At 55.3% G+C, this 12,893-nt stretch overlaps 4 protein-coding genes across 4 annotated transcripts; 2 read left to right on the top strand and 2 right to left on the bottom strand.

The window, feature by feature from the left end:
* Positions 1-3,322: 3,322 nt before the first annotated feature.
* INS49_008510 (uncharacterized protein) lies at positions 3,323-3,884 on the top strand (the record flags this gene model as incomplete). The annotated part of the gene is made up of 3 exons (XM_043169251.1): positions 3,323-3,562; positions 3,632-3,689; positions 3,754-3,884. 3 exons carry the CDS (start codon positions 3,323-3,325, stop codon positions 3,882-3,884), a joined length of 429 nt encoding a protein of 142 aa, XP_043026931.1.
* A 235-nt stretch (positions 3,885-4,119) lies between these two features.
* On the bottom strand, positions 4,120-5,330 carry INS49_008511 (uncharacterized protein; the record flags this gene model as incomplete). Its single annotated transcript, XM_043169252.1, has 3 exons — positions 4,120-4,950; positions 5,014-5,097; positions 5,163-5,330. The coding sequence occupies 3 exons, from the start codon at positions 5,328-5,330 to the stop codon at positions 4,120-4,122; spliced, it is 1,083 nt and encodes a 360-aa protein (XP_043026932.1).
* A 594-nt stretch (positions 5,331-5,924) lies between these two features.
* Positions 5,925-6,819, top strand: INS49_008512 (uncharacterized protein; the record flags this gene model as incomplete). Its single annotated transcript, XM_043169253.1, has 3 exons — positions 5,925-5,944; positions 6,015-6,113; positions 6,183-6,819. The coding sequence occupies 3 exons, from the start codon at positions 5,925-5,927 to the stop codon at positions 6,817-6,819; spliced, it is 756 nt and encodes a 251-aa protein (XP_043026933.1).
* A 108-nt stretch (positions 6,820-6,927) lies between these two features.
* Positions 6,928-12,865, bottom strand: INS49_008513 (uncharacterized protein; the record flags this gene model as incomplete). The annotated part of the gene is made up of 6 exons (XM_043169254.1): positions 6,928-8,241; positions 8,299-9,761; positions 9,812-10,047; positions 10,102-12,500; positions 12,559-12,689; positions 12,766-12,865. 6 exons carry the CDS (start codon positions 12,863-12,865, stop codon positions 6,928-6,930), a joined length of 5,643 nt encoding a protein of 1,880 aa, XP_043026934.1.
* Positions 12,866-12,893: the final 28 nt, after the last annotated feature.

The following is a 12,893-nucleotide window of genomic DNA, read 5'->3' on the forward strand; positions in this document are numbered from 1 at the left end:
GTCTGCCGGAGAATGAGGCCGTCATGGCATCGGTTACGATCTACAATGATTCATTACACCAATCGCTGCAGCAAGCTGTTGAGGCGCTGATCAAAGCCTGGCTGGCCCATCTTGCAGCTTGGTCGACCTCCCGTGACCATGTGCTGCCGCCTCTGTCGGCTGCATTAGTCCGCAGGGCAACCAACCAACAGCACAGGCATCACGATCGTTGGCAGGGGCCACAGCTGCTCGCCCAGTCGCTAATATCCACGACGTCGCTTTTCCAGCTTCAGCTCTCTGCAGAGCCCCGCAACCTGGGAGCGGCAATTCTACTGCCGTGAGGCTGGTATGCACGCAGTGGGCCCAGCGATCACCACGAGAACTGGAGCTCCTCCACCTGTCACATGGTCCCAAAAGGCTCGGCGGGCACAACCTTGACATGCCCGAGGCTCCACCTCCGCAGAATGACCCCTGACGATGATCTAAGGCGTTTGCCATCTCACTGGCCCATCGCCCGCCGGCCGATTGGGTGCTTGTGGGCCCGTTTCAAGCTAACACACCCAGCCCAAAAGCTTGGTACCCACGAGCCCGGGATGCAACCGTTCCAGTCAAGGGAGCCTCTCTCACCATCCATCCCGCCGTCGTCTTTCTGCTTTCGGAAAGCTGAACTCAACTTCAGAGGCAATGCTCTCCCATCCACGACCTAAATCGGGTGCTGTGCCGCGAGGTCGTGAGTAGCCTCCGGCCCTCGAGGGCCGGAGGATCGTGGCCCATGACCCCAAACTTTCTATTTAGAATCTCACCCAACCAATTTGACAGCCAACGTGCTAGCCACAACGGCGACCACATCTCAGCCTCAGCGCTTGAACAGCGCCATCTCTTTGTCCGGCCCACGGCCCACGGATGAACCAACCTGCGGCCTCGGCTGAGACCGCCCCGTGATCCCTGAGGTCGATGGGAATTTTCGGATTTTTGTCTGACGAGCTAGCAGCCTTCCCACCCCCACCTAGCGGCGCCGGTTTCAGCATGTCTGTGCAGGAGCTCGTATTGCCAAGACTGGCTGTTCATCCTCACCCTGTGGTGTTTCGACGGGTTTGACCATCGGCAGCAAATCAAGACGCTCCAACAGTATTTTCTGGGACCGAAACGGAATCCCCGGGATCGTGCGAGTGGCAGTTGCCAAGACTTTGACAGCTCTTGGCTGCCACGCAGGGCGAGGCACGGTCGGTGGCGAAGGCAACGCCCGTGAACATCCTCATGTATATCGTGCTGGGATAGGATGCAAGTGATTATTGTGAACTACAAGTCCGCAGAGCAGCTCAGGCGCTCCAGCCGTTTGATTTCTCGGTCGGATCCCCACGCGGTCCAAGTTTGCTTCCGCATCCTTGTTTCTTCTCTGTCTTTACTACTGCCGACAGACCTCAAATTGTGTGTCTTCGAACTCTCAAGTTCGCCTTGTGGAAGTTTCATCACTCACACGAGGTGATTGGTGGCTTGGTTAGCTACCTGGGAGTTAGCTCCCACATTAGCCCTCGCGATATTGGCTGAAATTGGCGACCTTCAAGATTCCTTCCAGTTCTACCCAAAATCTGGGTTTCCTTGAAAAGCCATCCTTTCCACCTCAACCCAACAAGAACCAAGCATCGTGTCCTTCCAGCAACGCAGCAAATAAGGTCCAACGATCAGCTTTTCGTAAGCTCATACCACTATGGAGAGACACTACCGAACCCCGCGAAGACCGTGGAGAGAGCTCGCCGACTCCATCCAACAATTTCGAGCTTCCTACAACATTGGAGAAGGATGCAAAGATTACTACGACAGAGTTTGGGTCATACATGTCACTTGGGACAAAGATGCCTTGCCAGATTTCATTTCGACTCAGGAGGAGCAGTCTCGTGAGCTTGAGAAAACTTTCAGGGAGCTCTATAACTACGACACGAAGCGCGTTGTCCTGCCTCACGATGCAGAAGAAACTGCATACAACATGCTTGCAACAGCAATCCGTCATGCCACAGCACGCCTGACGACACATAATTTACTCATTCTACATTATCAAGGACATGGTGAGTATACCATTTGTAACAAGTTCGACAGTCACAATCAAGAAGACGAGTGGCAATTCTCCCAGAGGCTTGCAGCAAGCTTTCTAAAAGTTTCTGAAGGCAAGCTTGAGCCAACTCAACATTGGGCCAAGCTGGACTTCACAAAACTACGAGAAACTTGCATCGATAATGCTGCTCCCCATGTACTCATGCTCATGGATTGCTGTCATGCTGCAGCTGTTGCTTGCGGGCCTCTATCAGGCAAGGAACTTTTAGCTGCAACCGCTGTAGGAGACAGACACCAAGATGCTGGTCAAGGTTCCTGGGGAGAATGTTCCTTCACAAACAATGTGAATAACATTTTACAAAACGCCTTCAACACGCGAAACATCATGCCCACTTCTCAACTCTATGCACGTTTATACGCAAACTACTGGACACGCAAAGAGATCGGAGAAGATACACGGAAGCTTGAGGCTGAGCCAGTGCACATGCTTCTACATGAGGGCTTACAAACTCCAATTATCATCGCGCCTCTTCGACCTGTTGTCAGCCGATACCAGCCTCCCCTTGATTTTCTCTTCGACAAAAGATTACCTACTGTCCGGGTTGATTGCTATACCAATGACGCCAAACTCGACGCGGAAGATCTGCGACGATACCTAAGGGATCATCAAGGTCTTTCTGGGCGCATTACCGTCAACAATGTGTACCAAGTAGGGTCATATGTCGTTGAGCTTGAAATGTCTGTCTCCACCTGGTACCAGATCAGCCATCACCCAGATCTTCATTTTCGCTACATCAAGGGTCCTGAGAAGCTCAATCCTCCGGATTTCTCGTTCCCCATTCACAGTGGAGAACATCCTAATCTTCTCACATTTCGACCAAGAACTGATCCCGAAGCGAGCGATAAACCTTCCAAACCACGATCACCAGCAAAAGGAGGCAGTGAAACTTCCGACACGGAGAACCGGCCGTGGTCTTGATAAGGAGGCGTTCTCCGAGGGACAGGTACGTCAAAATCAAGGCCTTAGTCCCTTGTACACCACAGCCAATAAACGAGCTTGCTACCCACGTTCCGGATCCACCCCCAGGAGCCGCTTGTGCAGCCATGGGCTTATCGCCGATAAGAGGACCTACGTCTAAGAGCTGTCGTGTCGTCTAGGAAAGCAATAGCTTCGAACGCCCATGGCAACCGTCGCGTAAGTCATTCCAAATCAACCAAGCAGCCACGCAACCCACCATCACATTCCCCAGTACCGACAACACCAATTGCCAACATCATCCTCGAATAATCCATCATGGCACCGAAGAAGAACGCCGCCGCTGCTGCCCAGGCAGACACGCCGGTCTCGACCCCGGCAAAGACCACCAAGGCCGCAAAGGCCCAGCCCTTCAAATCACCACTGTCCCCCGAGCAGATCTGGTCCCACTACTGGAAGACCACCGGCCACCAGACGCGCCTGATTGATGCGTTCCTGGCCTTCCTCATGGCCGTCGGGGCCATCCAGTTTGTCTACTACTTCCTGATTGCGAAAGATGTAAGGACGACACCCTCTCAGACCCGGGCTCTGTTGAACAAGCAAGGCTGATGTTTGGCTCTCCTACAGCCCTTCAACGCCTTCCTGGCAGGTTTTGCCGCCACCGTTGGCCAATTCGTCCTTACTGGTACGTATCGGCATTCTCATGGCGATGATTGACCTGTCCCTTCTAACTGACCTGACTGCGACAGTTTCCCTGCGCATGCAAACCGACGAGCAGAACAAGTCCGATTTCCCAAAGGTCACCCCGGAGCGCTCCTTTGCAGACTACATCTTGGGCAGCCTCATCTTGCACTTCTTCTGCGTCAACTACATCAACTGAGGGAGGACCTGGGGACGGCGTGGACAGGCAAAGCGAGCGGAGGGGCGTTTCCGATTATTTTACCCCCTAGATTCGGCTGAGGGATCTCGAAGGTGGCATCTACTTGTACAATCATGGCACGGAGCACGGGGGAGCAGCATGAAGAGCGATATGGCGGGGCAAAGGCCAGGGTATATCTCCGCTGCAGCCGTAAAACCAATTGACGAGGGCTTCTTCCATGACACGCTCCTTCTCTCTATGCACCTTCCGCACTTTCCTCCGCCTCTGCTTGTGGTGTTTCTGCTCGCGGCGGGCCTCCTTTTGGTGGTCCACCCGCCTTGGGCGGGGGAGCGAGGGGGCTTTTGCTCCGAGTCGAGTCTGGCCGGTCCAGCGCCCTGCTCTTCTCCTCCTGCTCGTTGAAGTAGTCATCCATCCCACCGACCGGCGCCCGGTGCGCCTTCTTCTTCTGACTTCGCGGCGGCACGTTCCCTGCTGGCGGCGGCGCGCTTGCCATCTGGGCCGGGACGAGGAAGTCACCACCCCCAGCCGGGGGAGCACCAGCCAGAGGTTGCTCCGCCTCGGCGGGTGTGAAGAAGTTGGCCGTGTCGCCTCCAGGTGCAGCCGCAGCCTGGCCGTAAAGGGGCGTCTTTTCCGAGAACGACCCGTCAAAGATCGTGTCGCCCGGCGCGTCCACCGGCTCGCTTAGCGGCGCGGGCAGACGATGCAGTGCCCCGTACCCCAGGACACAGCCCAGCGCGCCCTCGCCGCCCCACTCGCGGCTCGGCTGCAGCGTGACCTCCCTAGTGACATCGTACTCGTTGTTGTAGACGTACAGCCTCAGGGGCCGGCCGATGTGGTCCTCGACGATCTCGCCCAGCCCGCTCTCGCCATGCAGGGTGCCCTCAGGCGAGCCGAGGATGTAGTCGCTGTAGGGCAGGAGGCCCGCGAGGTCGGCGGGGGAGTTGGCGGGGACGTCAAGGACGTGCCATATGTTCACGACGGCGTTCAGCGACGTCCACTGGAGGGACAGGCCGAGCGAGGAGCCGTCGACCGGGACCGGGACGTGCATCGTGCGTGTCCGTTGGCCCTGGCGGTGGAATGTCAGCCTTGTAACAGATAAATACTCCATTGCACTCTCGCGGTGTCATACTTTTGCGCTCCATAGGCCTAATGACACGCTCCCTCCCGCACAGTTGCGGACCTCTTGCGCAAAGAGGCCGGGGCTTGGGTCGTCCTGGGAGTGTTGTTCAGTATTCTATGCCCCTCCTGGTCTTCCAGACGTCCGAAGGGAAGTCATACGATCATGCGTCCATTGATGCCCACGACAAAGTCGAACCATGGCTCGATTGCGAGCTGTAGATTTGCGTTTCGCAGCACTTGGAAGCCGAACAGCCCTTGTTGATGCTGCTTCTGTCGAGGGTCCTCGCCGTCGAGGCGGGACATAAAACGGTTGAGCGCGTTGAACATTGTTGTTATCGACCAATGGAAGGTTCGAAGGGTGTTTATTCGTGCCTTTCTTGGGTCCAACGATTTCGGGCGCCCGTTAATTGACGATGCAACGGCGTTTGTTGAGGCTCACATGCGCCGATAGTGAATGCTATACGACCACGTTGCCGCCCTGTGTCTCTCAGCCTTGCCTGCGGGACCCCCTGGCCCCAAGCTCCCTTACCTGAGGGAGCTCCCGAGGTCCCTAGCGCCACAGCTCTAGCAGGTACCTTGGTACTTTTCTGAAGCTTTCTGCTAGCGAATTTTAGGTGTATCACCTGAACGTCTACCGGCAATCGCATGCGAAGATGGCAAGTGGACTGTAGGCCCTATGGGATTTTCCAGTTATTCTCAATCAGTTCGTACTCCAGTGCAAGCGGGACACGGAGAATGATGCAGACAGTGGCAGCTACAAGCCACTCAGCAGGCTTATCTGGCGGACTACTTAAGCAGGACGGGAGCCTCGTCATCAATGAGTATCTCAGTAGCAGATATGGATTGCCAGCTGCTATCATGAAGCCAGCAGACAGACTGCCTCTCACGAAAGAATGCAAACACTATTCCTCCTATGATGAGATGCCAGAGAATTTACAGAAGTGAGTTGCCTACGTGATCACACCCCTCACCGCACGAGTCACATTTGCATCGATCTGATGAGCGAGACAGATACTGGCACCAGCGCAATACTCTATGGCAGTACGACGACTACGACATACGAATGACAGACGCCGCCTGGTTCGGCGTCACCCCAGAGCCCATAGCAGTGTAAGGACCCGCAACCCTTATTCCTCCTCCCCCACGGGACATTAACTGAACCCACCTCGCTCAAACCAGCGAGATCGCAAGTGAGATGGCAGCCAAGCACGCCCAGCGCCGGCACAAACCCAGCGTGGTCATCGACCTCTTCGCCGGCGCCGGCGGCAACACGATCCAGTTCGCGCTCTCGGGAGCCTGGGACCGCGTCATCGCCGTCGAGCGCGACGCCGCCACGCTCGCCTGCGCGCAGCACAACGCCGAGGTCTACGAGGTCGCCGAGTACGTCACCTTCGTGCACGCCGACTGTTTCGACTTCCTCAACCGCCTGGTCAACCGGCCCGACACCCTGGACGACACGCTGAACGTGCGCCTGGGCCTGGGCTTGGGGGGTCGCGGGTCGTCGGCCGCGGAGGCCCTCGCCCGCGGCGTCGAGGTCTTCGCGAGCCCGCCGTGGGGAGGCGTGGGCTACCACCAGGCCGACGTCTTTGACCTGGAGGCCATGGAGCCCTACTCGCTGGCTCACATAAGCGATGCGTGCCGCCCGATGGCGCACGCGCTGTTCCTACCCCGGAACGGGGACCTGCGGCAGCTTGCGAGCTTGGTCCCTGACGGTGCGGCGGAGAAGCTGGACGTGGTCCAGTATTGTGTCAAAGGCGCTGCCAAGGGCCTGGTTGCTTACTACCCGCCCGAGGATGAGCGCGAGATGGCTAGTTGAGAGGCAAGGTAAATCACTTTTACATCGCCAGAACTTTTTCAAGGCCATCAATATCTAGCATTTCTTGAGGAATCGTCTAGGTTCGACCACGGAGCCTACCTAAAACCATCATAGCGCCTTCACAATGGTGGACTCATCGAACAAATCCCTCAGCAGTCCCTGGACGCAGCCCTCCCAGTCCACAGGACTCATTGCATACGTTGACTCAAAGGCAAAGATGCTGAGTTGGCCGAAGAACGGCCTCAGTATCTTTGCAACCAGCTCTTCCCTCCTCTCCAGGTTGATATCATCCCTGATACCACCAGCTCCCAGTAAAGGCCGCTTGCGAGGGCCTTGTGCAGTCAGAAAGGCTGTGTCTTCTGACTGCGGATGCGGTGTCACGATTGCGGACCCCAACTCCTCGGAGAGCTCGTCCACCAGCGCGATCGCTTGATAGTTGACCGGTCGGTACACTGCATCGATTGTGTCTGTCACGAAAAGCCATTCGTGAAGTTGGAAGTCATCGGGGGCCGCACAGATGAGCAGGTCCAATAGCTTGCACGCTTGCAGTACCGAACCGTTGTTGTACATCTCCGAGGCAGCGCTGTGGTCAGGGGCCGCCACGGATGACACAGACGAGTGCAGCTCCGCATTGATTACTGGCCAGATCGGAGCCAGGTGTATGGCGCTTGTCTTCAGGACGAGGGCGCGGACAACCATGAACAGCTCTGCCCGCGTGGTCGAGGATGGGGATGAAGTAGCTGTTGCTCCTAGTAATTCGACAAGCTTGTCTAAGATATTGGGCAATTCTGTGACAAATGTGTCTTCCGCTGCCGCCAGAATTAGTGTGGCTATGCGGCGGAGGTTCAGTTGCGTCTTTCGATCGGCCTCGAGTCTCGCCGAGGTGGCGCCTACGCCAAACACTATTCCTGCTGTTGTCGGTGCAGTGATCCGGCTAAGCAGTTCTGGCAACCGATCCTTGTCCGTGACTGTCCACTGCTTGAGCAGAGGCAACCAGTCATTCAGAATCAGTGTCACGTTCGTCCCAAAGAACCGAGGATCATTGAATGCGTCTGTGACGTCTCTCTTCCAGGTCTTTTGGTTGTTTGGTAGTCGCGTAAGCTCCTGCAGCAAGACCAGAGTGCTCTTAGAAAATGTGTCTGGGAATGCCTTTGCGCGTAATGCTGGTCCGATCACGCTGGTGGAGATGGATGTCGCAGCCGAGAGGACGCGGTCATTTTCAACCAGTATCTTGGGAAGATCAGGGGTAATCGAAGACAATATGGAGACAACATCGTCCGCGCGTTCTTGGGGAGTCCTGCTTGGTGTGGCTTGTCCGGAAGGCTCAAGGCGCTTCGGCTTCTCAGAGGTGCCGTTATTGGTATCCGAGAAATTAACAGGCCGCGTCGTGAATAGCGCGGTCAGCAGTCTTAAAAACAGGTCCTGCAGTGAAGAATGTCAGCCGTGTACACTTAGTGCTTCGAGCATGAGTATCCTTACCCCCAACTCCCGGCGCATCTTGCGCTGCTCTCCGAAGTTCGTATTGTCGACCTTGACCCCCAAAATTGCAGCAAACTCGAGAAGGCTTGGAAGTGTCTGACGATGTGGGAATGGGTTGGTCAACAGATCCTTCAGGAATGTGATGCAGTCCTGCCAAATCTCGTCCATGGCGTCGTCCTCAAGAGATCTGGCGTAGTCCACCAAGAAAATGACAATATCAGTGTCCTGAAGGTCCAGCGTCAGGTTAGACTTGCGTGTGGGATCAAGCGCCGTCGGATTCGTCCGGCTATAGATAGAGTTGAATATCGCCGGTATGGTATGTTTTGGTCGTGAACCATCAAGGGCAGGGAGAAGGTTGAAGACTTCGACGTGCGGTTGTGATGAAGAATCGGTCAACGACTTGCGCCATATGTCGATGACTGTCTCCAAGCACTCCAGAGTTTCTGCGGCAAACAAATGCTCTAAAAGTCTGCGGGCGCGGTTTCTCATACGCAGAGAGGTGTACTTGAAAGAAGCCATGGAGCTGGTGGCTTGCGCAGTCGCGTCACCGCCTTGGCCCCAAGACCAGATTCTAAAGCAGATTCTCACGGCATCCTGAAAAGCCAGCAACACGGTCAACCTATCATTCGCCGTAGCACTCCTAGAGTGCAGGTTTTCGTTTGAGAACACGCCAGACACCATATTTCCGAAGAAACCTTGTGGCTGATCGGGGCTCTTAACAACCTGTGTGCGTGCCTCCTCCAGCAATAACCTGTCATGGCTCCTAGCCAGGACGTGCTCAAGCCCATTCAAGAAAGAGATCAAGGTCGTTTCTGGAGCGTCAGTGTGATCTTTCCAGTCCTGCTCACGGCCCTTGAACATTTGCTGCAGGCTGGTGAAGGTGGTACCGATCTGATCGCACAGCGTCCCCACAAGCGGAATCAGCACCTGGAATATGGTGTCGGCATAGTATGGCAAGCATTCAGTAAGGAAACTGATCCAGCTGTCCAATACTGGCCGACTACTCGGGGACGAGAGACCGGCTTGCAGGCACTTGAGTAACGCTGGTGGCGGGGGAGGAAGTCGAGATGTCTTGTCCGCAGAGACGGACCCACGGTGACTTCCAACTTCACCACCTTGCTTCCTTTTCTCCATAGTAGGTGAAGGTGGAGGCTCGGCAGAGAGCACCTCTCGAAGCTTCAGAGAAGCGAATACGACATCTAGAAGAAGAACCTGGGAATAGGGATCTGGGCAGTCCAAAGACCTGGAAAGCCTCTCGATCAAGATGTCCTCAAGATGCAATCTTGCCAGAGGCGCAGCATAGGGACTGAGAAGAATCTGGTGGAGGACTACTAGGGCACTCCGAATAAGCTGTGTGACTCGGACTTTGATCTCGCTGTCATCCGATATCTGGTAATGTGAGATGCACCTCAGACAAACTTGTAGGAGGAAGAATTGGAGAGGCACGTCGTCCTGGGTATCGGCTACAACAGTTAGCATCTGTCAAAGTATTACAGGCCAGTGCCATTCTTACTGATTTCTACCAAACCAGGAAAATCATCAGCAGAGATAGTCTTGGTGGCCAATACACTCCATATCGCGTCAGGCGCCCAGCGGAAGATATTTGAGATTGTTCTCAGATAGTACAGGCAGAGGTCAAGGTCATCGTTTTCGGTGAATCCCTTCCTCTCATCGGATGTGCCGGCGTCGACAGGGGCGCTTCGCAGAAACGGCAATTGCAAAAATTGCAAAGTAAAGACGTAGAATATCCTGAGGCGTCATAGATCAGCACCTGTTTGGGGCAGCTAAGATGAATCAACTCACTTGTCAACGCCTACTAGACTGTTGAGCCATGTCTTGGCGGCCATGAAAAGCTGGGTCTTTTCATCCGAGAATGCATCGAGCATCAAAAATAATGGCCGTGTCAGCATGACCTCGTAGTTGTCTATGCCAGCAAGCCTCGGAGAGGTTGACAGATCTCCATGAGGAGTCTTTGGGGCTCTCCTGTCTGAGGTTGGAGGGTTGTCCTGCAGACTGTGGGACCACAGGATGCTGAATCTTCGACCAGGCTCTGCAGGTCGAACAGGGAAATTTCCGTTGACATCGCTTTGGCTCATCAAAGCACAAATAGCTGCCTCAATATCCCGATTCTGCGTGGTAAGCACACTCTGAAGTTGCCAAAGACTCCTCACGGTCTCGACATGATACCGCGGCTTCGAAGCGGACAGGTAGGACCAAGCATGCTGAACCAGAGGTATGACAAGTTCGGAAAGGTCGTTGTGGGATATCCGGCCAGAGGAGAATAGATGGGTGGAGAGGGAGAGGATAGACGAGTAAGTAACAAACCGCAGTGACCCCTCTTCAGAGGCGCAGGTGTGGAGTGCTGCAAGGAGACGAGAATTATCGAATGGAGAGTCTTGTGGCGTCTTTGAGATCAGCGTCATCAATATGCGGCACTTAACGCTGAGGTCTGCTGCTGATTCTTTGCGCATTAGGCTCTCGCATCCCAGGCTGCAAGACTTTTGCAATAGGAGCTCTCCTACATCGCGGCGGGTCAATGGTGGCTTCGAAACGTCCAAATTACCCTGCTCGTGGATGTAGAAGTCTCGTATCTTCAGCAAAAGATCCAAGTTTTGCGATGTTCCTAGAACTGTCGAGTCTGAAGACGTGCTTTCTGGCTTGGACGGGAACGCCCGCTCAGGCACGATGTCCAGGAGATCGGCCGCAATACCAAGTGCAGTGGTGACTAGGTCATCTCTTTGCGTAGATGCAGTCTCTGTCTCCTCTCTGCTCCTCGCGTCCTCGATCATGCAAAAGATCGCAAGCGCAGTCAGCGGAGCGTGAACTGTGACCATTTCTTCTTCCCTGATGTTGAAGTGTTTGATTATGAATTGGACCAGCGCAAGTTTGTCTGACCGCTCCGATGTGGAAGAGCCCCCAGGGCCGATTGCTTGGGCCATTTGACCTAGTATCTCGCCGTATATCAAGCCACTCTCTACACCGTCGAAGAAGGTGCTAGCACTACGCAGGACTTCAGAAAACTCTGACTGGCTAGAGGCTTCAACCTTGAAGTTCCTGACGCTGTCAACGATTGGCAGGAAGATCTCAGGCACAACAAGGCCACCGATTTCCCATCTGTCCATCAGAGACAGGCAAATGCGGTACGGACGGGCTTTCTCAGCCGCAGTGGTCTCTGGGGCGTCTTTGATCAAAGCCAACAATGACTTTATGAGCGGCTCGAGTCCATACTCCTCGAAATAGCTTGTCCTTGTTGATAGCAGTCCGTTGTGATGTGCCGACGGAGAGCTAGGGGATTCCAGCCCGCTGTCGGTCTCACCGGCGGGGGGCTCTGGGCCGAGGAGCCAAGTCCAAAGCCTCCTATTCAGGCTCATTTCTCGCCTGGTCACTACCCCGGCGGCAGCCTTCAGGAGAAGCTCTAGATCACCTGGCTTAACTCGCTCCTGGAGGACCTTGGAGTGTAGGGGCAGGTGGGTCACCAGCAGATCTAGAAACCCTCTCTGGATGAGCAGCTGCTCATCAGCCAGACCAGCAGCGAAACATCGCAACAGCAGCCCGGGTTCTGGTGTGGTGACTAGCTGGGATACCTTGGAGGATAGCTCGGTTTCCTCCCTCTGTATCGAACTGTCTGCGTCCCGCGACTCCGGTGTCAGTGTATGACCCAGCTTGGGGAGGCTTCGCACGAGGTAAGCCAGAGCTCCAGGCCGGCGACTCTGTCCCGTGATGGCGGCCAAGAAGAAGCATTGCCAAAAGAAGTCATCTCCGGCCGAGTGTATGGGCGTGATCTCTTCCGATCCTGCTGGCCGTATGGCTTTCTTGAAGCTCTCCAAAAGCTTCAGTGTTCGGTCGAAGTCCTCCGCGGTCTCCTCTTCTAAGCCTGGTAACAGAGCCAGTATGATGGATTTCATGGCGGGCCGAAGAGCTCGGGGGTCTAAGTCGAGGAAATGGCGTTCCAGGAGGTCTAAGAAGGGCGTCCGCACGGATAGGGAGGCGAAGGACAGAGTGGGCGCAAGTCCGGTCAAGTACAACGGAAGGTCCCGTGACAAGCCATCCTTCCCTACTACTGTAAATACATAATTGTAAACCTCGAGGGCCTTTTGGTGGACGCCCGACGGCAGGGAAGGGTTGAGGCATTGCGACAGGCGTTTCGCGACTGTCGCCTTGGCCGGGACGGTGTGTATGTTTTGGTTCCGAGCTTGGAGGGCCTGGTGTTTCCGACAGTCAGCTACGTGCGCGAAGCGTTCCGGGGCATATGAGTCGAACTTTGAGGAGTCTATTTAGGAAGGAGATGTAGTCTGCCCATTCCTGCAGCGCAGTCTCGAAGAGGGTGAGGGCTCGGTCGACGCCCACAGCATATTTGCGGTAGGCTTTGTCTTGAGTCGGCGGGTCATCCTCTGGTCAGAAGCACAAGATACGTCAGTCAACTCATACAGCCGTTCACCAGACATGCGAATCGGAGCACAGGCTTACCAGCGCTGAGTTGGTTCCTCCATTGTCGCGGAGGGTGTTGGGGGTCGCGAGTAGCACTCTCAGGCGAGATCGACCTGGGCCCGCCTGGTTCAAGGGACATTTTCCGTGTCGCAAGGCGTAATCGGCTT

This window comes from Diaporthe citri (genome assembly GCF_014595645.1).
Source record: "Diaporthe citri strain NFHF-8-4 chromosome Unknown scaffold_3, whole genome shotgun sequence".
In the NCBI taxonomy this organism is placed as follows: domain Eukaryota; kingdom Fungi; phylum Ascomycota; class Sordariomycetes; order Diaporthales; family Diaporthaceae; genus Diaporthe; species Diaporthe citri.